General features: G+C 39.3%; 1 protein-coding gene across 1 annotated transcript; it reads right to left on the bottom strand.

Moving 5' to 3' along the window:
* Positions 1 to 27,562, bottom strand: LOC110680814 (the record flags this gene model as incomplete). The annotated part of the gene is made up of 10 exons (XM_021856591.1): positions 27,345 to 27,562; positions 27,233 to 27,286; positions 25,784 to 26,398; positions 13,977 to 14,276; positions 13,568 to 13,903; positions 13,116 to 13,400; positions 12,870 to 13,049; positions 12,611 to 12,805; positions 1,107 to 1,556; positions 1 to 615 (listed from the first exon to the last, which is right to left on the bottom strand). Coding segments are annotated over exons 1-10 (3,121 nt in total), but the record flags the coding sequence as incomplete, so codon positions are not given.

Consider the following 27,562-nt stretch of genomic DNA (forward strand, 5'->3'; position numbering starts at 1 on the left):
TTGCCCACCCAGCCTTAGTTATAATAAGGAGGCCTATGGAACCCATCGGTCTAGGCGGCCCACGAGGCCCTGGATGAGAAGGTCCAGCATTGTAGGCCATGGCAGCGATCTGCTGTTGCCTCTGCCATCCCGGTTGCTGTTGAGGATACATATTGGGATATCTAGGGCCATATCCCATGCGAGGCTCGTCACTGCCAGGAAAGCCAAACCGAGGCCTGGGCATAGGATGCACAGCGTGTACCACTTCGATGGGACTCACGGTGGTAACGATGGATTCTATTTTCTGCAGCGGTTCCGATTCCGATTCGCCAGGGTTGAACTCCGACGTCTGTGGGCATTCCTTCGCTGGATTTTCAACTTGTGAATGGTCATCGATTCGCGTTCGCTTGGACGCCGGAGGAAGGTCTTCCTCATCTTCTACTGGTATCTCTTCGGGGTTGCCTTGCGGTTCGTTCTCTGCAGAACTGTCTTCATCTTGGACGTCTTCGTTGCGGCGTTCTATTTCCAGCTGATGGAATTCCGGCAAAATACGAGGTTTCAGAATAGATTGAATCTGATCGATCGAGAAGGCTCGCTCTTTAGAGGAAAAGTTTTTGTAGAAACCACTCTGGTAGTCTGAAAGTTTGGCAATTTATGAAAAACTAAAGAAAAGTTAACGGACTGCATACTAGAGTGCGACTTATTTTTCGAAAGTTCTCAAAACCAAAAGCTCGTGTGCTCTCCTGAATTCGAAACATTTAAAAAGAAGTGCATTTTCCAGTTATAAGATATGACCTTCAGTGTGTTTTTATTACTTTGTTCTTTTTCAACTAATTTTGAATCTTTTAGCACCATTCTCCTAAAAATTAAACTTATGAATGGAAAATAATGAAAATAATGTTGTCAAAAGAATCAAAATTGTTTCAAAAATAACAAAGTTATGAAAATGTCATTAAAGTTCATATTTTATAACATAACAAATCACCCTCAAATCGCTTGAGCCACCTTCAAACATTAATGTTTTTGGCTCAAACTTTGAATTTTTCATTTTTAAGTGATTTGAATACAGAAGAGCAGGTTTTGAGAACTTTAAAAAATAAACCGCACCCTACTGCCTACACTCTTACCATTGCTCAAGTTGACGACCATGTGTTTCGAATGCGGAATGGAAGTCACGTTGTACGCTTCGCTAAGGCAGTCCTTGTCCTTCATGCACACGATTGCACTGTTCGGCGACTGCTTTTGCACGTACTTTACCGTTCCGACATTGGAGAAGACGTCGTAGATTTGCTCGACCGTTGTCGCGGGGTTGAGATTCTCCACCGTCACCGAATGGTCATCTTCTGCCACCAGCGTTTCCTTGGCCCGGTGAATCAAGATCCGTTTACCGTTGAGCATCCGCTGGTTGTAGGTGCACGCCAAATCGGCGGACAGATCGATTTTGAACTTGATGAAGCAAATCTTACTGATGTCCTCTTCCAGGTACAGCTCTCGGTAGTAGTCAATGTCGCCAAATTTAATGAAAAGATCCTGAAAGTCTACCAGCGACGTGTTCACGGAAACATTGTTGATTTGCACTGGAATATAAGGAGTGTTCGTAATGAAATGTGATCAATAATCAATCAAATATGTAACGATGTGGTAATGATTATCGTGCAATAAGTGTAAGCCTAATTTTTTTTGCCGGAAAACCATTATCAGATCTCGTTAGAGCTTATCGAATACCTCTTTATCTTTTTTTTAATGACTCAATTATTTGAACCCCCAGAAGCAACTGTTAAATTAATTTTGATGAAAAACCGTCAACTGTAATGGGAGTTGGTAGTCAAACGAGCTTGAAGTTTGTATGAAGGAAATCAACCAAATATATGAAAAAGCTGTAGACTGGTAGACGGGGCAAGATGAGCACCCTAAGGATGATTGAAGCCTACTTGAACACTTTTATTTTTTTATTTGAGTACACGGACAGGGTTGGACACTACCGGGGGTGGTCACTATCGACGGAACTTGGCACCACAAGAATCACCACTTTATCGACTTTTTAATCACTTTATTTGGCTTTGATCTTAAACGAACTTTATTTCTTGAAGATTCGATTCTAACTGACTAAAATGTATTGCCTTACATCTACTTTTAACCCTACGTTGTGTGAAATAATTCCATTTTGAATATACCATAAAAACTACCATAAATTTAAATATTTCAGGCTGCTGTCAGTCTCACTGACAGCATGGCATACCTGCTTTAAGCAGCTTTCAGTTTTGAGAACTGTCACTGTGTAATACAGAGAAATCTGTACATGTGGCAGCCCTGATAGGCGCTGCAATTCTAACATAATGTGAGTGACAGCAATAGAAATATTAGTAGTGAGCCTATTCATGCTATAAAACGTTTGACTTTTACTGTGCGCTCTGTTTTCAAGTTTCCCGTGAGAGAGAGCGAGACAGCACCAACACACGGCGCACAGTAAAAGTCATGAGAACAAAAGAATTTATGGCACGTACAGAGGCTCGTAGAACGCTAATGGCGCTGTTCTCACAAAACTGAATTAGTTTATTATCACCTTTAACTGTATCTTTTCATTGTTTGTTCAATGCCTTTTTTTTAAAGGCGCTCTGTGCTCGTGGCTGAGCTTTAGCTTCTTTACCGATACAGATCTATTTTCAACTTAATTCGATGCCATGTTGTAGTGGATGATTTAAAAATTTATTTGACACCGGTACTCAAGCTGTCAGCACGTGGCAAACTAGATGTTGGTAACACGAACAGGAGCGACATTAGCATTCTTAGGTTAATGCTTCTACTGTGACAGCCGTAGTTACTGCATTCCAGCACTCGGCATCCGCACACACTCTATTATATTGCCGGGGGACGTATCCCCTCCACATGTAGTGAGCATGCGACCTCTCACAACAATGAAACGGGGGCAATCGAACGCGACATGCTCCGCTGTTTTCTCCACACCAGCACAATTGGGGCACGCAGGAGATTCTGAGCGCCCGAACCTAGTCGCGGACTCCTCTAGTACCCCTTTTGTTGAAGCATTGAATACATGTTCCTTGATGATGAGCCCAATGGGCGTCATCCCGGCTATGATGCACACGGCCTCTTTAGATACCGTCCGGTATGCACTTGCTACTCTTAAGCACATAATCCTGCACGGAGAAAAATGGCATTAGTTTGAAACAACCATTTCGTTGGTTGAAATTTAAGGTCGAAATTTGGTTGTTTTAAATTGTATTTTTGTTGATTCGAAGTCAACATTTTTATTGAAACAAACTTGATATGTAGTCAACATCAACCTAAGAAACAATGTTGTTTTTAATCAATTTTTTGTTTATTTTGAACTGCTACGCAATTTGTTTCAAACAAATGTTTGCGTTGGATTTAATAATATTTAGGTTGATGTTTTCACTGTTAGCCACCCAATGGAACTGATTCATGTAATATCATCAAGGTGTAAACCACTGTATTTTTAAAGTTTCTTTTCACTATGAGCGGATCTGAAAAGCATTACGATAGCAACGAGAGTTGCTACATTTAATCCAGAACGTAAACAGGTATTTATAATATACCTACGTTTTAATCAGTTTATCCCTGACATTCATTATCAATTTTAGAGGGACGTTCAAACTCCCATCACATAACGCACAAGGAGTGCAAGACAGAATCCTGCCGCGTGACTCTGGTGGCCATGGATGTTACTTGATTTGATTTGAACTCTTCGACAATAAGATGAAACCAGTCTTGAAAAAAATAAATGAATAAAATATTTGATATAAGGTACCGCGGGGCAAGTGGGTAAATAGGGTAAGTGAAAACAATTGATATATTTTACTGAATATGTGAATTAACGTTTTAAACTCATGCGTAAAACTTTGAGGTCATTGAGAACATTACGATAGGTAAGAGATATCTGAGATTTTTCAGCCATTATTGCATAATAGAGTGGAAAATTATTAACCTGTCAACTGTTACTCCGTAACAAGTTGGCGGCGTACAATCTTATATTAATATTTTCAGTGGAAAAAAGTTGCGGAAAATATTTTTTGTACCACTTCTTAGTTGTCCTTTGTGACAGTTTCAAACTGCAATAAAAAATGTTTTAGAATTAATTCGACGTAGACCTAAAAATAACTAAATTTAAACACCGTCAATTTTCTTATCAGGTGGGGCAAGTGAAAAGTTTATTATCAGAGATTGAATTTGTGTTTTCTCTTTAGGTAGCCATAAGTAAACATGGTTCGCAATTATCATAGAAAAACATAACGTGCTGATAATTCAAGAAACACTATACTCAAGCGTTAAAAGCTATTAGAAATCATGGAAATTCTCTAAAAGATGTTGGAAAACATTACAATATCAATATGTCTACTTCGGGCAGCCAATTAAAAGGAAGACGTTGACTGAAAAGTTGCAATATTAGAGAACACACGGATATCTCGTGGAATGTCTATGTAAAGCTAGTTCAAAACATAAAAATGGGGTATAGGTCTATCCACATAAAAAAGACCCTAAATACGTTATTGAAGGATTCCGTTTGATTTCTCCCGAAGAGTTATCCGACGTCATATCCGACTTTCTCAAAAACAAATAACGAGCGGTGGAAATTCTACAGAGCAGAAATGCAATTGCTGCCCTATAATGTAAGAACTAATATTGGAAATGTTGCAGTTATAATGTTGTCGAATCATTTCAACTAACATAACTAAACAGAAGAAAATTGAAGTGAAAAGAATAACATTTCATTTGTTTACATGTTACTTATGTTATTGTTCATTGGGAAGCCTTAACAAGTGTTAAAGCTAATAGAAATCGTGAATATAACTGTTTGTTTTTGAATTTATTGTTCAAAACGGTAAACTTTTCACTTGCCCCACTTTTGGGGCAAGTGAAAAATAAGGAGACATTTTTCAAAAACTTTTTCTGTATTTTTTTCTTCAATTTTTCATAAAAATCAATTTCAGCATGCTGTTTATATATGGTGGGAGTCAAGCTAAAAAATATACACAACCTCATTTGTTTCAATTTAAAGTCTCTAGAATTGGAAGAATCTCAACTATGCGAATTCCATTACCCACTTGCCCCACGGTACCTTACTGTGTTTATTTTGTTATTAAAAATAAAAAAGCAAAAAATAAAACAGGAAGCTTCAAAACAGCCATTAAATTGTTTATTTTAAACAATAAAATTGTTTGTTATAAACTTAAGATTGGTAATTTCAACCTAATATTACCTGTATGAAACAACCTAAACTTTTGGTTGTTTCTAAAAATGTCAAACAAAACAACCATTTTCCAGTTTGTTTTTAACAAAAGTTTTGTTGATTTTAAATGTAAAACCTCAAAATAAACAACCAAGAAATTAGTTTGTTTCAACCACCGTACAAGGCTGCGTCAAACTAAAATTTTGTTTGTGCAATATTCAACCCAAACTTTAGTTTGAAAATAACTAATAATTGGTTGTGTTTACCAAATTTTTTTCTCCGTGTGTACGTGCTTTCCAACCGCTTTAGGTTTCTGCTCGTTCTAGCGGCTTTTGACCAGATTGATCCTCCATACCTTAGTATTGATAGCGCCACGCTTGCTAGTAGCTTGCGTTTGCTGGCACTTACAGCAGAGCTGTTAGACATCATCCTCGAAAGCGCCGCTATAGCCGTAGATGCCCTTTTACAGGTATATTCAACATGGCTAGCGAAGCTGAGCTTGTCATCGATCATTACCCCAAGATGCCTAAGGCATCGCTTGGACTCTATGGTGCAATCACCTACCGAGATAAGCGCCCGTTGCTCGGGCTTGCGGCTGTTGACCACCAACACCTCAGTCTTGTGACGGGCCAGTCCTAGTTTCCTAGACTTCATCCATTTCTCAACTATGGAAATAGAGTGCGTTGCTGTCAACTCTACTTCCTCCATCGATTCACCATAGACCTCTAGGGTGATATCGTTGGCGAAGCCAACAATCTTAACACCCGTCGGAAGGGGCAGCCTCAGTACGCCATCGTACATCGCATTCCATAACAGCGGGCCCAGGATTGAACCTTGTGCTACTCCCGCGGTAATTCGAACGCTTTTCTGCCCCTCCTCTGTGTCATACAGTAGAATCCTACCATCAAAATAGCTTTCTAGAAGCTTCTAGTAGACAAAGATTCCTTGGTCAATGCAGCGTTGCATCGTGGTTCTGAACATGTCTGGATCCGCGTTCACTGCCGCTTTTAAGGCAACATTCGGGACACCATCGGGTCCCGGTGCCTTGTTTGATGCAAATGATTTCACGACTTCCGCGTCACTCTCCCCACTTCTTCTCCTTCATCTGCCGCATACGGCGCTGGCGGCCATGGGCTTATGGGATGATGCGGGAAAAGTACCGTAAAGTGCCGTAATTCAGCGCAGTTAAGGAATAAAACGATTCAAATGGTAACTTAAAAATTATTATTGCATCAACAAAAAAGCTTTATGGGTGGATCGCTAGCAAATCTATTCTAGATTGTGGGAAAAATATGAACTAGACTGTATAGAGCTTAGTGACATTTGAACACACGAAGACTAGCATACGCACCCATTATTGTGATATTAGCATTATTATTGTGAAATTATCTCATAAAATCTAACAATTTAATTATTTTATTCACTGAACTGGAAAGTTTAGAAATGAAATACTTTTTCTAAATCTACTGAGCTCATATTTGGTTTAAATATGTTTCTTATTGCATAGTTTTAGACAATTCGATCGAGAAAACCCCCCCATCTTCTTCTTCTTGGCATTAACGGGAATCGAACCCAGACACCTTCAGTATGGCTTTGCTTTGTAGCCGAGGACTCTAATCACTCTGCTAAGGAAGGCCCCTGAAAAACCCCCATGCCAATGTGAATCATTCCACCCCATTGGCGAAACCGCCCCGACTACCCCTATTTGTATTCTGCACTGTTCATACAATACAAGGACTAGTTCGCATTATTGCTTGGAAGCAATAAGTTTTAAGCAAATCAATTAATGGTATTCACTAATGCCACGGGTAACTGAAACTTATTTTCTTAAGCAACAAATACGTAGCGTTTCCGTGAATCATTTCCCGAGAATGTGTCGTAATTTGTGGGGTCTTCTACAAATTACGACATATGTTGGTTTTCCAATAATTCTATATGGATTGTATAATATAAATAAGAATCATATACAAGTGTACATTGGCAATGTTATGTGTGGTTCATTATGCTAAGTCAATTTTGTGCGCACAGATGTATAGAATATTTTTTTGGGGCTGTGCATAAGCCACGTGGTATTTTTTCCCTGTAAGGGGCCGTCCATAAATGACGTAGCATTTTAGGGGAAGAGGGAAGTCTACGATTTTGCTTCGAACCATGTATTAACCCTGTAATACCCAAATTTTTGTTTTCGATCTAAATATAATTTTTCGTTATCTAAAATCATTCTAAACACGGTTTGGGCAATGATTTATTTTTCTTCGCAAATTTATGGATTTTGGTTTTTGATTTTTATTATTTTTATTTTTGAACATCCCTATCCTTTTCAATTTTTTCTTGAAGCCTCTTCTGGTTACTGATTTTTGACAATAATAAAAATTAGAGTTTTTACTATACTTTTGAAAATATGATTTTTTCAATTTTTTTTTCTGGAACATTTTTTATTTTCCGTGTAACTAACGGAAAAACAGATTTGAAATTATTTCAATACCATCAGGCTCTTCTTCTGTGATAGGTTGATCGTAGAAAAATATAAAAGGTACGATTTTTTATAATACACGTTAAATGAATCCCAGGCATTTGAAGGTTATATAAGAATACAATTTTTCAAACAATTTTCAATAATACAAAAAAGTTTCAAAAATCATAAAAAACTTTTCTTATATGCATGTTATGAGTCAAGGTTTAAGTCAAAAATAAAATCATTTTAATTTCCGAGCTACGAAAAAATACACAAAATTCCAAAGTGTACCCCGTCTAAAGGCGGGGTTGGGTATTAGAGGGTTAAGTATGGAAAAATAGGCTACGAAGGGGAAAAGTTTGTCAAAAAATGGTCAAAAAATGCTACGTCATTTATGGACGCTGCCTAAGTGGGCTTTCCCGATATTCCGCTTGTACATGAAACGTACACGGTTAAAATCGAAAATACTAGTTAGCGTGTTTATTATCATATTTATAATATATTCCTCTTTTAATCATTCTGAAGATTTTTGAATAAGCTTTCAACTATTTTATTTTATGCTTTGCCATGCATATCCGTGATTTATATATTGCTAATGATATGCACTGCCTAGCGTTACTCTTGAGACTTGTAAAATTAAAGTTGTTCTTTGATCACGTTCTTCACGCCATCGCGCCGGACAGCATCATCTCGCCACGTTTTTGCTGAAATCTATTTTTTTGTTTCAAAATTACTTAATAAGCAACCACATCATCGCAAAAATAGAAGAGGTTCCAGAACAACAGGCTTCTCCAAATCTTTGGCTCTCCAGCTTTCATCCGAACCAGCTTTTTCAGATGTTGCTTCCCAGGCAAGTTCCCACTGGAAGCCATTATTAATATGCAGGTAAGTTCATTCATTGTGAAATTGATTAAGTTTAGTATTCATGATATCACCATTTTACAGTGGATTTCGTGGATTCCAAGGAGACTGTTAAATCCAGTGGTCGGAAGAAGCCGGAAAGATTTACAAGAACGGAGATCAACATGCGAGAGGAGATGGAAGCTGCACGTGCGACAAGCTGCGGTGGACAAGACTGGCATACGTACCAACAACCGTAGCAATAATTAAATGGATCTTAAAAGGCAACATGTAAAATTGTTTATAAAGAATTTAAATAAAGCCAAACATGAAGTATTTTTTGTTGTTTTTTTTTCAAAACAAACAAAAATGGTTAATTTAATTCAGTTTAGGGATTTTACGGCTTTATGCATTATATTAATAATTGTCGAAAATGCATTCACCAATATAAAATCAGTTTATACTAGCAATACTTATTACGCTTAAATGCATCGCAATGAGTGAATAGACCGAATAGGGTTTTAGAATGGTATTTAAGCCATCTAGTATAATATTTTCTTAGCGTGTATGTATGCATGAAGTTACTTTTCAGAGAAATAGACAGATGTGAAGACGGATAAAAGCATGTTTTACTTGCATGTTGTTATACGAAGAACAGTGCGCGGAATTAGGCATTATGACAAAAAAAAACGTAGCCTTATTCCGCGCAATTTTTTTTTTGAATAAAACTCAATAATTATGCTAATATTTGATAAGATTTCATAGAAGCACAATGAAACATATCTGTAGCAAGTAGTTCCATGGAATATTGCATAAAAAATAAAACATTTTTGATAAAGAAATCGCGTTTGTTGTTGTCCTACAGTCTTAGCACGGACGCTAAGAAAATTAGAAAAATGACGTTTACTCCGACGGGCCTTCACTGTTTATTTTTTTATGCCACGAAAAAATGCCTTATTTGCTTTTATTTGTGATTCAAACTTATACTGAATCAAAGTAGCCTCGAATAGCATTAAAAGTTGCTGAAATGTTAATGTGTATTTCCATATATAAATAATTTTGTATGAAATGCGCAAAATTAGGCACTGCGCTGAATTAGGGCACTTTACGGTACATCGATTATCGATCGCAGCAACTCGGGTGACTTCTCTTGGGGCGCTATTACACCTTTGGTCTTAGCCTGGAAGGGAGGCACCAACACTACACACGAAATATAGAACAACGTTTGTTTGAATTGCAAGATAACTCCAGCTTGCCAACAACAATCAAGGCAGGCTTGGAGAAAACCGCTAGTTTTCTTTTGTTGTGTACTTTCGATCTGTCCTGACAAACATAGAAAAAGGGCCACAGTTTTCTATGCACTAAATATTAATTTTCATTGGAAAAAGTGAAACGATGCGTTTTTCAATGCTTCATATTCAATCAGTTGAAAGGTGCTCACGTGACATTACTTGCATTATGTGCATGAATTGATTTTCATTCAATTTTTGTCACTTTTTATGAAATCCGAAATTGTGTTTCAATCAGTTACGCGCTTTTTCCATGTTAGTCCAATGTTTGAGATCTGGGCTCACAGTGACAGTTCGTGACAGCGGAATCCTGGCTCACTATGACGTACAGAAATTTTGTATTGGTTTCTCCCTCCCAGGTCTTAGCCATTGCCACTCTGTAGGCGTCACCCCATGGACTAGAATTGTCACTCTCGCATAGACTATCAAAGCATGCCCGTTTTCGACTCTTGATTTCTTTTTTGAGAGCCAACTTTGCCTCTCTAAATACTGCATCGCGTTCTTCTCTCTGTGCTTCTGTGCGTGCGCGTTGCATTCTTCGTCTAGCTCGAAGGCAGATTGCTCGAAGATTTGCAATTGTTTCGCACCACTAGTACACCGGCGGCCTGTTCTCTCTAGGAGGGGCTTTCCTCGGCATGGAAGCATCACACGCTCGTGATATCACAGCAACTAGCTCTTCACCGTTTAGGTCCAGAGTGTTCCGTTCGCGCCTCAGGGCTACAGTGAAAACTTTGCCGTCGAAGTGCGCTGTTTTCCATCCTCGGGCTTGGGTCGAGTTACATCGCGCTGCCTTCCGCCCGCCTGGTATTATACTATAGCGAATCGATTGATGATCGCTATGAGTATAACCGTCATCAACGCGCCAGTTCATGGTACCTAAAAGGTTAGGACTACAAAACGTCACGTCGCTAATCGCACAGAAAGAAAAATCCATGTGAATTTCAGCGTAAAATCATGCACATGAAGGGAATGCCAGATATGTTGCAAATTTACACGTCACATCGTGTAAAATTAAAATGACATCATGTAAGTTTCCGCTATATATCGTGTAATCTAGGATGGGCTCTAACCGATTACGCGATAATTCGCATAAATTTACATGATGTTGATGTAATATTACACGATGTGTGATGTAAATTTGCGACAAATCTGACATTCCCTTTATGTGCATGATTTTACGTTGAAATTTACATGGATTTTTCTTTCTGTGCGATTCTGTACCATTTCTGCGGAAGGTACTCACTGTACCCATATTTGCCGGCTCTACATTTAATGCGACCAGGGATTCCAACAATAGCTGGTCTCTTTGATTGGTGCAGCGGCTACCCCACTCCACAGCCCATGCATTAAAGTCGCCAGCTATCACTACTGGCTGCCGATTAGCTAGTTCGGCTATCGTCCTGTCGACCATGTGGGAAAATTCCTCAATCGACCACCTTGGGGGCGCGTAACAACTGCAATAGAGCACGCCGTTGATTTTTGCTATCGCAAAACCGTCATTTGAGCTAGAGACTTCTTCTTGGATTGGGTATCGTCCTGTCGTCCCTATAGCTGCTAGCTGTTGAGACCTATCCGCCACCCAGTTCCCGTTGTTGGCTGATATGCGGTATGGGTCCGATAGTAACACCACGTCAGTCTTGGTTTCCGAGACTGACTGCCAACGATAGCTTCCCCGTGCTTCGCATCGCCTTCAGAACCTCGGCGTATTTCGCTTCCTCCATCTTAATAACGAGGGCTTCGCCTCAATTCCTACGTTTCGCTGTTTTCGGTTTAGCGCTCTCCTTGGGCTCCGTTTTCAGTTTCCTCTGTTTTTTCTTATTTGCAACTCGTATCCACGGTTTGCTATTGCCTTGCGCCCGTGGTTCCTGTGGATGCACTGCATGGTTCGGCTATCCCGTGGCTCCTTTTTCTTGGCTTTCTTGGCCTTAGGCTTGGTGTTGGCCTCTCCTTTGTTGCCATGTCCTCTTGATCGCGGGGCTTGGCTCGTGCCAGCTTTTCCGCTCTGGAGGACGGCCGCGTAGGTCAGTTTTCCCTTAGCAACCATACGTCTTTTCGCCACGTATTCATCCACGGAAGGTCCCCTCTTCCGCATCGCGTATCGAATAATATCATCAGATATATTCGCGTTGCCTGTGAAGGAAAACACTTCGGTCTGCCACGATCTAGTGTCTTTTTTGCCTTCTACCTTGCCAAGTTGTTTCTTGGCTTTGTCGTAGTCTTGCTTTGCAGCTAGGACTGATTGTCGCAATTTCAGTAGACTTGTTTTCAAGTCTTTGCTGATATTGCTTTTGCTTTTAACAAACTCGATGATGACATCAAGTTGCTCAGCAGCTACCTGAATTAGGGAGGTACTCCCTATAGAGCTTAGTGACATTTGAACACACGTAGACTAGCATACGCTCGTCATACACAGTTTGTTTTTGTTTTCCTCAAAGAAACTTGCACACGCTTTCCAGACTCATCAAAATACATATGGAAATATTACCCAATTTGCAAAAATTATACCCGGATTCTGGGTGTTTTTCGAGACAGAGTGCATATTGTTTTCCTCTAAGGTTCAAAACTACATCTACACTAGGGCACCCATACCATTGAGCGTGACAACCACTATTGCGATCCATGGCTTCGATTACAGAGACTTACATTGGCGTAAAGACCAAGTCTCTGAAAAGAGACATGCTACCAGCCTTGTCAAACAAACTTCAAGCTTATTTAGAACCCCTTCCCCCTGAGAGTTGACGGATTTCGCTCTAACTTTCACAAAAGCCTCTGGAGCACTAGATGAACAATTTTGGGGGTTGAACTTAAAGATATGAGCCATCATAATGAACATGAACTTACCCGATTGATCATTGTAGAACGCCTTGTAGGGAACATGTTGCTCCTCGATCGGCTTGGTATGCATTTTCATCTCCTCTTTAAGCTGTTCGGTGTAGACCGCATAGCCCAGAAACGAATCCTTCTGCCGTCGGAATGGGGAAGTATTGGACTTATCCAGATCGATGTCCTCCGTCACTGGATCTACCTCCCGTCCGGCTGAAACAAATGCGCTATGAGTAAAGTATCCAACATGTTGGTAAGTGGCTAAGCTAATACTCACAGATAATCTTAACCGGTTCGTCATTAATGTGATGCACCGTCCATAAGTGAGAGTCTTCACACTTTCGTGCTCTGTAGAACATCAGGAAGTTCGCCCGGTCATCAAACGCATCGAACCGCATAGCGTAGGAAACGCTCAACGATTTTTGCAGCTCAGCGTAGATTTCATCGTCTGTCAAAACTATAAAGACATGGACATTCAGACCTTGAATCATATGAACCACCAAACCCTTCCAACAAAACTTACATCGGCTGCGAACCTTCACGGAGAGTAGTTTGCAATCCTCTGGTGTGACAACCATCGGTGGGCTCTCCATCAGGTGCACACTCAGCCGACTGCCCTCCAAAAAGTGAGGCTGCTGGCAGTACGCATTCCGCGCGTGTTTTTTATCCACAAAGCTAACGATGGCCGATTTACGCAGGTTACAGCTCTTCTTTTCGATCTGCGAGTAATCGATCACGGTGCCATAGTTGTTGAAGTAGGCGATAACATCCTCGGCCAGGGTTATACGCGGAATATTTCCGACGAACACTGTGGAGAAGAAGAGGAAGTTTCAATCGCTGGATTAAATCTAGAGCAAATTATGAGCAAATCCATCTAAGGAAATTCGCATTAAGTCATGCTCAAAAGATTATCAGAATGTAATATTAAGAATATACTTATATTAAGAACATACTTAGCGATCAAAAATTACTTACATCTGTGAGCGTTATGTTCACCGAACTGGTCTCCAAACATCTCCCGATCCTTGGGATTGCTCACCCGAAGTCCGTGTCGTTCGCGCAAGTCGCCTAGCGATTTCCGCATGTGGGAAGCTACACCCAAACACCGCTTCGGAATGCCGTAGTACAAAGGAAACACGTCGATCTTGAAGTTAATCAGTGCTTTTCGAAGCCGGTGCATAACTTTGTGCGCCACCTGGTCCCCAGTGAGATCGAAATACGCGTAGTGGTGCGTGGGCTTGAGGACGTCTTCTACCGTGCCCGGGCCAAGAATTTTCTCCACTTCCTGGAGAATGCCCTCCTCGTTGATGGCTGTTTCCAAAAAGGAAATAACGGATAAAGATCATATGGAAGTAAACCAGAATGGGCAGTGAGACATAATTACCTTCATTTAGATTCTTCAGCATAAGAGTGTTTTTCGGCGGAAAATCTCTATCGGCCCAGGGCTGCAAGGTCATTTTGATGTACACCCGTTTCCCTCTGTACTCATCGTGGTGGTGACCTAGGACACTTTTCATTGCGAGCTTCGTGGCGAAATTCAAGACCGCCGTTGATGTCGGATAGTAGGGATCATTGCAGCAATACATCGTAACGATTTTCAGCTCGTGCTCGCTGAACAGCTCTCGAATGTCGTATTCGCTTATGCCTTTCGGTAGATTGGACATCGTAACGCTTCTCTGCATCACTGGAATTAATTGTGCGAATTGTTATGACGATAGTCACCATAAATATAAATATCGTGCATAAGGTAAAATAAAAAGTTCAACAGGAAACATTTAATGGCCCACAGAATGAAATGACTATTTTGGGACAATGGAATTTGCATTTTGACGCGAAATTTATAAAATTCCGCATAATTGGTTATACAGTATCGGACATATAAAATGCCGCCAAGCCGTTTTTCCATACAAAATAGTGAACTTCAGATAAGCATATCTCCGTCGTTTCACAACCGATTCTTTGCATTTTTTTTTTGTAATGAGCTACAAATTACCGTATTTTTTAGAACAATTTAAAGTGTGGAAAATGACAAATAGTTATATAGCAGTCAAATTATGTTGGTATCTTGAGCGCTTTTATTCATAGAATGATGATTAACAAATGTGTTAAAGACACCAATATGATATTGCGCGTTGTTTTCCTGCTACATAACTACTTGTCTTGGATGCATTTTTATCGTTAAAATTTAGCCTATCTGTAACTTTTAAATAAATAGTTTTCTCACAACTTTTTCTACACAATCGCCCCGCAGTTATTGATAGCACACAGATACATTTTGCCTACGTGAACCATCAATCAATACAGCATCACAATCGGCTACAAAATGCTTAAGCATATTTTTTCCATCCATACGAAATGAAATGTTAACTATATTCCTAGAAGCGTTGATTGAAAACCATACCGTTAGATGGGTCGGTAAAATTTTCGAAGCAACATATATTGATGGAACTTTTTCAATGTATGAATGGTGCTTATTTTTCTTATATGCACGAGTTGATGCAAATTAAGGTATTTGCGTAAATTGAGTTTTGTTCATGCGCATTCTTTTTAACATTTCGAAACAATGCTTTCTATCGTTATGTATGAATGACATTACAGGAGATTCATATCAAACATGAATTCTGCAAACCATATGAGCAAGGAAAATGCGGTTGTTACTAAAAATGGCATCGCATCGTCGAAAACGATTCCGTTGTCAAATTGATATGTGTTTAATTAAGCAAAATTGACGAATTGCTATAAAGAATGCAGAATTCCCTTATGAAATTGCCTGCCTTTAGGCGTACTCTGCGCTTCAAGCGGTTCAAGGGGTTTTTAAGACTTGTAACGCATAGTCCACAAATTACGTAACGCTCTAGGGGGGACAGTAAGCTCAAGCGTTACGGCCTATACAAAAAATTGAATTTTTTCATACAAAAAGCGTTACGGGGGGAGGTGGTCAAAAATGTTCAATTTTACCGTTACATAATAAATGGACGCTGTCTGAGAGTTTGGTCTTCATATTAGGCTTCAAAGGCCATGATGTAACTAAGTAACGACATTTTTAATAATACCGAACGGGGCAAGATAGGACAATTCCGAAAGAAACGACAAAACTTATGCTGTAACTGACGACACACCATTCGTTTACTTCATAGAACAAAATACTATTATACTGTTCTGATCCATAAGATCCGGCCCTCCCGCTGATCCACATCTGTGGGATAGACAATGCTTAAAATTTCATTAGAAATCGACACTTTTGTAAATAACCGTGAATTTTGAGGCGTATTCTCGGAAACAACTATATTCTACAGTGTCATAATGTAATCTTGTTTAGTACAACGTCACCATGATTTTTGATCATATCCAGCTTGTGTTACCTTTACTGCGAATAAAAGTGAATAAGCTGCTTTCCTCCATCAGCAAACTTTTCGAAAAAGTCATTTTGAACATAATGATGGTCCACATCAACTTAAATTTATTTTTTGCCAATAAACAGTTCACATTCCGGCATGGACATTTTGTTTATCATGCCAATAGAGTAAAATACACACCCTCAATGGTAAACAAGCGAGAAAAAACTTTTGATCATCGCTTTCTCTTTGAGGCTCTCCTTCGCTGCTGCTATTTATCAAGCTAGTTACAACCTGAGAGAGAGAGGAGACAGCTGGCTTAGATTGCGAGCTCCCAAAAATCAAAGGAACCTGTCACCAACTGTTATTAGAAAACCGTATATTCGGAGAGCAGAGCGTGAAAAATCGTCGAAATTCAAATATACGTAATTAAAATTTCTAGATGTTTTTCGATGATCTCACATTTTAAAAAGTTGAATACCTAACATACACTCAAAAAAATCCAAACGTCATTGCTACGTGAAAAATCACGTAGATCATTCCAAATTCATTTTGCCTCCACTTCACCTGACTAACATAAAGATCACTAAGCCGTTCATAACCATCAAATAATGAATCGGTAATTGTTACTGAGGTTACCTATCGCACTTACGTGAAATTCACGTAGGTGCCTAAGTTCATTTTGGCATCTGCATACTGTACGTACATTCGGTGTTGAGCGCAAATCCTAAGATGGCGCCCGCTTGATTTTTGCAGAACTTCAGAAGCTGCTGAACTTAAAATCCTGTGTTAGATTGAATTTAAGGTAAATATGCTTTGAATACCGAAGAACCCCTGCATTACTTCATATTTTACACCTGATTTATAACCTCTATCAATTATAGCACGCGAAGACTGCAAAAAAACAGAACCAACTCACTACATTTGGGAAACAAGATTGACAATGCTCAGATTGAATATAAAAATATCACAATCTTTTAGTTTTTTTTTACATTTTCCAATTGAAATTAGTTTTCTTCCAAAGCCTATTAGAGATAAGGTTGGTCTTTATTCTAGTTAATTTAATGCAAAACCATCTAGGTCCTATTGAAACGCTTCGTAAAGGCTACCGGAAAATCCACGTAGCTCTTACATGTAGCGCCGGTGGAATGAACGAAGTTCAAAAGTTCATGCGTTCATTCTGGGCTACCTATGATTAACGTAAGAGCTACGTGAAAAGTGCGATGGAAAAAAACCACGTATGTTTTCACGTAACAATGACGTTTGGATTATTTTGAGTGTAGTTGTGAGTTGGCAAACTGCTATTGATTTTATTATATTCTAATCCATTTTCATAGTGAACATCAGGAAGTGGATGTTTTTTACCAAAATAAATCCATCTGACCGTTGTGCACCTTGTGCACAACCAAAAAGTTAAAAAAGAAGTCAAATAAAGCAAAAAACAAGCCAACTGTCAGTGAGCTGTCTCCTCGCTCTCAGGGCTGCCACATATACCAGGGGGGGTATACGCAACGAGATACGCCTACCGTCTAAGTTTTGTGAGTGTGTTAAGGACTGTTCTTTTTATAAAATAGACTTTTTGTGCATGCTGTATCTTTTTAATTCATCAATGAAATTTAAATCCGTTTTCTGTACATCGATCGACTAGTATTGTACAATATTGTAATAATACAATATTCTCCAAAATAAGAAGAAAAAATCAGTTTTTTTGTAGCTTGATCGAAAGAGCACATTTTTCTAAGTATGACACGATTTAATTGCACTTCAATATCATTATGTTGATATCACAAATGATTAAAAAAGATTTCAATCCGTCGACTCAATGGCATTTCAATGTACATGACAGCTCGCCCCGAAGTAATATATGCCGAGGAGCGATTCAAAAGTGAATTTTAGCATTAGCATTGTATGAGGGTTGCCTCCTCCCCGTCCGTTACCAAAGTCAAAGATTTGAGACTAACTCTTGACTCTTAGACAAGATTTACGCATCCTCCAACAGCTGAGAGCTGTCCTGGCCACGTCCTTGCGAATGCTGAGGAATGGGAAGTAATGATGAATTGAACACCTACTTAAGAAAGATGCAGAGAACTCTATGACCTCTCATAGGTGTTATGGGATATTGTGGAATGTTAATGGGATGTGAACGACTATTGGATACGTTTGGCAGACGTTCTGGCACCTATGAATAATATTTTGGCATTGGTTCATATTGGAACAAGCTCACAGAATTCTGCACCGAAAATAAAAACAAAACCGCATGGTTGGGCTTCTGAACCGCACTGCCCAGCAAAACGCGAAAACCGAACACCAGGGGTGATTCAAAAGTGAATTCCATGCTAATTTCAAACGTTTTTTTAAATAGTTCCAGCAAAGACAGAAGTGGTACGCAATCTGAGCCCGAGTGTGACGGACCTGGTTCCAGGCCACGAAAAATTGTGAAACTTTGGATTCTTGATCAATTTTTAACGTAGATTCAGAATATGTAAGAAACTGGATACCCCTAAACAAACCAATTTCGAGTTGATACCGTGGAGAGTCATCAAGCGATAAACACTTTCTGTCAACTTACTGATATCTGTGAGATTGTTCTAGGAAAAAAAACAAGGTTTGTTACATTGCTACAAGTAACTGCATAACAGTCACAATAAGATTATACATGAGCCTCGTAATGTAGTAGAAATAAAACTCCTATCAGCATTTTTTTTGTGACTATTCACCTAATATTGGGTATGAGCTGCACACAATTTCATCCTCCAATAAGCACTTTTGAGTCTCTGGTAATTTAGAAGTTTTAGTTTTTTTTTCATACTGTAATAAAATACACACTTGGTATTCTATTTACTCAATGCCTACTTTTGTCGAATGTTACACACATGCAGTTATCGAGAGTCTACATATAGTAGAAGCATTAACCTAAGAATGCTAATGTCGCTACTGTTCGTGTTACCAACATCTAGTTTGCCACGCGCTGACAGCTTGAGTACCGGTCCTCAAAGTGTCAAATAAATTTTGAAATCATCCACTACAATATGGCATCGAACAAACAATGAATAGATACAGTTAAAGGTTATCACTATAAATACTAATTTAGTTTTGTGAGAACAGCGCTATTAGCGTTCTACTACTAATATTTCTATTCTACATATTGAGTAAATTTAGAATGTAGTGAACCGCAGTAATTTCAAATTCTTAACAATTATCACAGTTCGGGATGAGACAAAAAGATGGCGCATTGGAATTTATTTTTACGAGACGAACATTAGCTTGACACAGGTTATTACTCTAAATTTCTGATTTCAAACTACGGTAAACAAACTCATGTTCATGAGAAACTTACTGGCAAAAGTCTATTGAAGATTTTGAAGTAGGAATGCAATTTCTTGAAAATTGCAATTACTTGAAGCATTTCTTATCAAATCTGTGATACAATTCGAGGGAAAATTTCAAGTTGCGACAATCGTGAAAGAATTTCAGAAAACTCAGAAAAAAAATCCTGACAGAATTCAAAGTTTGTGACTAAACGCTAAATTGGTGGCAAACTGTAAAATTGAACTATTTTTTTTTTCAAGTAAACAACAATAACTCCAAAACACAACTGATTATTGACGATTTCGAGATAAACCGAATAAGATGAATGTCGTGCATAAAGCATTAGAAAATGATTCCATGCATACATGAAATATCAATATTTCAACTGATCGTTTCAATAAATGAATTAGGTTTTGAAAACAATCATATCACTCAGTGGCGACTCGTAACCACACGTTTTGTCTGATCTACGGTCCTGAAAATGACTAATTTTGCATTTTTGCCTGATTTGCTGCTGAACAGGAATCGCTAAAGTAATTTCTCGCCGATTCCTTGCAGAAATTTTCTACTGCGACTCCCGTTTGAACTGACATCTGACATCTCTTTTCAACTGCGTACTGCGATCAGAAAAAAGCGCATTGTTGATCGATTTCTTGCAGAAATTTTCCATGCATCAAGATAGGCCGAGAAATTACTTGTCAGCAGCGAATCAGGCTTTAGATTACAGTGAAACCTCCATGAGTCGATATTGAAGGGACCATCGACTCATGGAAATATCGAGTCATGGAACAGCAATTCTTTGGAAAGCTGCTTCTAGGGACCATCATAGTAACCATGAAATTATGTTTTTAGTATGGTTCCATGAGTCGATATCGAGTCATGGAACATCGACTCATGGAGGTATCACTGTATAAAGCAAACAGTAAACGATAGAAATCGCTTATTTATTACTGCATGAATAGGTGGATTTGATGCTAGTAAATAGCCACTGATATCACTTGTAATCATTTATTATTTTCCAACAATGTTCATGCATTCACTATAGAAACGTGTTTTATGTATAGAAAAAGTTGACCAAAAATCGTATGAAAAACAGTGCCAAGAGATAATTAATGGATAAATGTGTAGTTTATTTGTTAGCATTTCTAATCTAATTTTTTAAATGATTTCTAGCAAAATTAGTACTCGCTTTAGAAGTTCTGTACGTGTTTCTGACAAACTCTTTGAATTTTTTGGATGTTATTTCTAACCGTCTCTGGCTTATTCCCGGATGAGTTTTGATGATGTTCTTTCATAAGGCAAGTTTAGGATTCCTTCCATAGCCGTAAATGACTGCAGAAAGATCACTGGTAATTTATTCAGCAAGTCTGTCAGATAATTTCCTGGTTTTTGTCAAAATTTACCAAAATATTTCGGACAAAAATTCATCCCTAAGCCGCTTTCTAAGTTTGAGCTAGGTATGCTGTTCCGCTCAAGAAAAGTAAAAATTTCTGCTCAAGAAATAGTCAAGAAATTTCCTACAGTGAGCTCCATTTGAAATGACATTTCTTTTCAACTGCGTACTGCGATCAAAGAAAAATCGCAAAACTTTCCGATTATGAAAGTATAACCCAAATACTAAACTCTAGCGAGAAAAAACCCGATGTACATTCGATTTTTATAATTGTCTGGTTCAGACATAGCGTGTCACGAACATCTAATAGGATTTTTTGTTGGGTGTTTGAAGGTCCATTTCACGGGACACATAACCACAGGAAATCGACCAAACGAAGACCACTTGTGAAACCAAAGATTTACAGTTATCACTTGCGACGGTACCGATCAGTCTTGACAATGACTAAGGAAGGTTGTTTCTACGTTCTTCTTCTTTCTGGCGTTACGTCTCCACTGGGACAGAGCCTGCTTCTCAGCTTAGTGTTTTATGAGCACTTCCACAGTTATTAACTGAGAGCTTACTTTGCCAATGACTATTTTTGCATGTGTATATCGTGTGGCAGGTACGAAGATACTTTATGCCCTGGGAAGTCGAGAAAATTTCCAACCCGAAAAGATCCTCGACCGGTGGGATTCGAACCCACGACCCTCAGCTTGGTCTTGCTGAATAGCTGCGCGTTTACCGCTACGGCTATCTAGGCCCCAGTTTCTACGTTCTCCCTTCTCAATACGGCCGTTACCAAAATCAAGTCACAGGAAGACAATGTCCAGAAAAACGAAAAAGCTTCCATCCTCACATCGAGTCCCAATCGCTTTGCAAAAACGACACTCAGAGGATTGTATTTTTCCTATCTTTTTAAGATGATACCTACTTGGGCAGTGACCGGTCATCAGGCCACTTATTACCCTTATATTTCCTTTATTAAGATTCAGTATAGCCCGGGCTTTAGCTAGACTGGGTTTTATGAATCTTTTCGCTTGCTTGGATGTATCCATGGCGTTCCAATTGGATTCTACCATGGACATTTCCCAATTTTTCAGTTTCATCCTGAGAGTGCACTCAGGAACACCACATAACGGTTCAGGGCCGACAAAGCTCGAAGCTGCACCCTGTCTTGCTAGATTGTCGGCGATTTCATTCCCCTCAATTCCACAATGGCCGGGCACCCAGTACAATGTTACTTCGTTCCTACTGGCCAATTGATTCAGAGAAAGAATGCTTTCCCACACTAACTTTGATCTACATGTTAATGCCCTTAGAGCATTCAAAGCTGCTTGACTGTCCGAGAAAATACAGATCTTTGCAAACCTATAGTTTCTTTTGAGACAAACATTTGTACAGTCAATGATGGCTTGTATTTCAGCTTGGAACACAGTGGGACTACGCCCCATAGCGATTACCATGCTGATACCAGGGCCGAAAACTCCAGCTCCAGTATTGTCGCCCATCTTTGACCCGTCGGTATAAAATACAATAGAACCTGGACGTAAACTTGGTCCACCAGAATCCCAAGTATAGCGGCTTGGTTTAATCGCTTTAAAGGGAACATCATAGTTGGTCTTCGTTGTCATCCAATCTTCTATTGTTTTCATATCTGAATTTCAATTGAATTCCTTGATGATCTTCATGTGACCAATCAAATCACCATCTAGTATTTTATTAAAACGAAATAAACTGCAAGGCATTTTTTGCAGCTTGCAGTTTAATGAATTGATGCAAAGTCAGTATGTTAAGAAGGGCATTCAAGGCAACCGATGGTGTACTTCTCATTGGCCCCTGTCATTGATATACAAGCAAGTCTTTGCAACTTGCCAGCTTCTTCTGAGCGGTTACCTCATTTGTCTTGGGCCACCATACCAGTGAAGCATAACTTATTTTTGGTCGGACTATTGCTGAATAAATCCAGTTCACCATATTAGGTCGCAGTCCCTAAGTTTTTCCTAGGGCTTTATTGCAGACCCATAGGGCATTAGTACCCTTACTTATGACCTTGCTCAGATGAGAGTTCCAGTTCAATTTCTTATCCAAAGTAACCCTTAGGTGTTTAACTTCTTCCGAAAATTGAATTTGAACTCCATTCAAAGAAGGCTGTAAGCTTTACCTTTTTCCTTCTGGTAAAAGGCACGATAATAGTTTTAGAAGGGTTAACGTTTAATACCTCTTTCCTACACCATTTGAGAGTAATGTTTAACGCAGTTTGCAAGTTTCAAGAGATTTCTCGATTTTATTTAGCGACTGCAGCGCCGTAATGGTAGATTTACCTGATTGATACGCAAATTGGTATTTACAAAGAGGCATTTCTATTAAACTTGTTGACTTGATGAAATCATCAATAATTTTTTTCCATTGTCTTTAAGGTGAAGATGAATCGAAGCCAAAGTTCAAATTTTCAAGAGCACGGATCTGGAGAACCAAACATCCGTTTGAGCTGAAAACCTAATCGATTGGTCACCACCAGCTAATAACCAATCGATTAAGTTTTCAGCTTGAACGGATGTTTGGTTCTCCAGATCCGTGCTCTTGAAAATTTGAACTTTGGCTTCGATTTATCTTCACCTCAAAAGAACAGAGGAAAGGCTTATAAGTCTAAAGGCTTTGGGAGTTGTTTTATCCTTTCTTCCAGTTTTTGGGAAAACAACTCGAACCTTTTGCCACGCTTTTGGTATATATGAAAGCGCAACACTTGCTTTGAATATTTCGGTTGAGAGCGGACAAAGCGTCTCCTTGTTGCAGTAAGCCTGGGAAAATGTCATCTTTCCCGGCAGATTTGAAAGGCTGAAAAGAACTCAATGCCCATTCGACCCTCGAAGGCGTGAAGATTTCACAAGCTTTCTGATAGGCATTTATCGACCATACATGCCTTGCCTCATCTGAGACCTGTTCTTCATCCGAATATGGGACCGATTCAGGGAAATGAGTTCTCATCATTACTTCCAGTGTTTCAGAAGAGTCAATAGACTAACTGCCGTCTTCTTGTTTAAGGCTAACTAGACCATTTGAATGGTATTTTGAAAGGACTTTGTGCAGCCTTGCAGCTGCAGGAGCGTTGTTGATGCTTTCACATACCCGTCTCCAGTCCTTACGTTTGACGTGCCTTAGTTCTCTGTTGTATTCTGTTAGGGCATTTTTGTATTCAACCCAATCTAAAGTGGTCTTTGTTCTATTGAACAATCGCCTGGATTTCTTCCTCAATCCTGCCAGCTTGTCATTCCACCAAGGCACATCCCTGTTAGATGACCTTTATTGAACAGGACAGCTAGCATGATAAGATGAGACCATTTGGTCAATGATCCCATTAGAGGCGTTTTCCAGTTGTGAAACAGTCGTGAACTGTTCACCGTTATACGAATTCTTATTCGTTAAATGACAACGATAGAGATCCCAATTGGTTTTCTTTGGGTTTCTATAGCTTTCTGTTATTTCTGATCCAGCTTTAAAATCGAACCGGATTTGTTTATGATCTGACAATGATTCTTCATCAGAAACATGCCAGTTCACAATATTCTCCGATAGCAAGTCGCTACAGATCGTGAGATCAAGAACCTCTTGTCGGATAGAGTTTACAAAAGTAGGAGAATCACCTCTATTACATATGTCTATGTTGTTAGACGACATGTAGTTTACAAGATCTTCTCCTCTTTATTAATATCGGTGCTGCTCCAAATTGTATGATGGGTATTTGCATCGCACCCCATTATAAATTGGGCATTAATTTTCTCACAGTAGTTGACAAAATGAACGACAGAGCATGGAGGCACATCTTCAACATCTCCAGGAAAGTAAGCAGAAGCAAAACATACCTCCGTTTTCCCACGAATAGTTGGCACCTCTACTTTGATCGCAACAATGTCTAAATAAATTCTGTAATTGGGACAAATTTTGTGTCCCTATTTACAAGAATAACTGTACGTGGTTTGGACTGGGTTTCGTCGTACAAAACTCTACAACTGCTCGAAGGGCAACCAAGTACCCTACCATTATTTACCCAGGGCTCTTGAATTAGTCCCACATTTATATTTTCCTTGGTGAACCTTCTGCTGAGCACTGCTGATGCGCCCTTTGCATGATGAAGGTTCACCTGGATAATTTTTATTCGATTCATATTACATTAACATGCTCCCACTCGTATCAAGCCTCTGATTTGAGGCTAAATATGAGTAGCCGATTATTTCGGAGAAGTACAAGGTCAACTGCGCCATTGCTCCGGGTAGCACAGTAAGGGCATACTACTGTGGAGGGTGCCCCGGTACTCCACAGGCACCGTTCACGGTTAGGTTTCTTTTGACCCCCCTAACCATTCATTCCTAGGCACGGTATGCTTTTAGCCGCATGACACCATGAATTAGGGGCCACCTGTATGATGGACTTATACCACCGGAACAGGCAATCCGTAGTGTTATTTCTAGCCTTGTTGCAATCGGCTACCGACACTACACGGCTATCTAGGCTATTCGAGTATAGAAGCTGATATTGAGGATCAACTTCCATTGAGGCCGAATAGCCGTCACAGCTTAGAAGTGCTTAGGCTCATATGAAATTCTATCACTATGAAAAATGTTTCTCAGCCATACCACTAATTGTTTTTTTTTTAACTTCTCAACTCAATATGAAAGGAAACACTTCAAAGCATGAGTCAACTACATTTATGTTACGCTTTTTCAATGTTTTCTATGCTTTCAACAACGATTTTCTTAGGTGGCTCATATTGATCCATTGAAATTTTACTTCCATTTTAACTAAAACACTAGTTTTACAGAGAAATCCCAGGATAAGCTTAATGTTTTGTTCCGAATCCCGGGACAACCAAAACAGCCGGGAATTGGACACTCTAATTCAGAAGCTTTCTCCATGGTATAGCATTAATGAAATACATATAATATCGATTGTTTAATTAAACGTCGAATAAAATTATATCAAAAATTGGTTAAATTAGGTTGATTATGTTGCCTAAAAAGGAACACCTAGTTATAAGAAATGAATGTAACGTAAATGATACTGATAAACACATGAAATGATACTGATAAAGACATGCATAAATGAAAAATAAAGTATTGCAATAGTCAGATACTAAATAAAGTACCATATAATTTAAACTTTCAGGTATGTACTCACATTCTTTATTCCTAACCGCCAGCCAGGACGTCGAAGATTTGGCTTTAGTTCTTCTACTGTTGCCATCGGCTGGTTCCTCAGAAGTTTTCTGCATCGGTGTAACCTTCGCAACACTACTGCTGGCTTTGGAAAACGTTCCAATCTTTTGCTCGGCTCGAGGTTGCGGGGAACTTGCTACAGTGGGCGTCGACCGCTTAGCAGCCTCGGGATAGGACACTTTATGGCTGGTAACCCTGCTCGTTGAAGAGCCCTCGTGCAGAGAAGCCGTTTCTGATGGCAGCAAGTGATAGCTAGTGCCAAAATTCGTAGGTTTCTCGACTGGTTTGGGAACCGGTTTCGGCTCCGGCACCCAAGGTTTCTCCGCATTTGTGAAAGCCTGCTTCATTGGTGAAGACTGTTTTGATGATGGCAGCTGATATCCGGTATCTTTGTACGTGGGTTTCTCCACATGTTGAAGCGCCGGCTTCAATGCCGGGGAGGGCCTCGACGGTGGAACCGATTGCGTTGGGAGCTGACGACTGGTTTCCTTGTTCAAATTTTGTAGAGCTTGTTTGAGTATATTCTCGATATCGTTGGTTTTGTGTCCATACAATGAAACGCTTGGTTTTTCCTTAGCTATAAATTGAAGAAGGATTAGAATTGAAAGCTAGAAAACAGGTAATATAAAAATACATTCGGGTTTTTAACACGGGGATGCTTAGCGCATAAAAACCTGCTCTAATTCAAACACATTAAACATAATCACCAAAATTTTCCTATTCACAACCCCGCGTAACCTCAAGAATTCCCAGGAATTCCAATGGGTCCTTGATATTCTCGGAACTTTTCAAAAAGTTTGTAAGAGGATCACCGATGTTTCCAGGGATCTGGAAAGATTGGGGGCTGAGGCAAATCTTGGTGGAACCCTAGGAGAAATTTTTCAAGGAAATCCTCAGGGCTTTCTTAGACTCATTACTGAAAGCATTTCTGTGAGAATTCTTGGAAAAAAATCCAGAAGTACTATAATGAAGAACTTTAAGAAAAAAAATTTGATGCAATTCCTGAAATTATTGATGAAGATTTTTTTAAGTAGGTATTCATGTATAAAAACATTTTTCATTTTATTGATGTACAAGGGTTCAGGGGCCATGTCTCCAGCATAAGTTTGGAAACTCACACCTCCATGCATCAAATCATTTATGCAATATTAAATAGAAATTGCAGGAATTCCTAGTACATTTTTCAAAAAGAATCTCTAAAGAAATCTTTAAGGAATTCTTGCGGTAATGGCTTAAAGGTATTCCTGGACGATTCCCTGGAGAATTTCATAAATCCTCAGAAAAATCTCCTGGAATATTCGAGATAAAATATTATGTATTATAGCCCAGACGGGTATCGATTTTAGGTTTCGGTCAATAATAACAGCATTAATTCAAAAATTCGCGTACAAAACCTGACTACAACACATACCTTCTTCCAAATCTCTGCTTTTTCTTCGATCCTCTGTCGGAGGTTTATGACCATCTAAAACATAAAAATTCTCAATCAAGTGAAAATTACTCACACTCACGTTTACACCCACCAGGATCGCGTAGCTTCAGTTTGTCGTTGATGGGCAGCGTTTCCTGCGTCAAGGGGCCTATTTCCAACATATACTGGTACGCCATGAACATATGTTCCCGTACAGCGGAATCATGGTAGGACTATCGAAACAGATGATCCATCGGTTTGCAATCTTCTCCAAAAAGCTAATCGTAGCACCGCATCTTCCGAACAGCTTGCACACCTCGTAATCTTTGA

The sequence above is a fragment of the Aedes aegypti genome, unplaced genomic scaffold, assembly GCF_002204515.2.
Source record: "Aedes aegypti strain LVP_AGWG unplaced genomic scaffold, AaegL5.0 Primary Assembly AGWG_AaegL5_hic_scaff_1880_PBJ_arrow, whole genome shotgun sequence".
Taxonomy (NCBI): Eukaryota; Metazoa; Arthropoda; class Insecta; order Diptera; family Culicidae; genus Aedes; species Aedes aegypti.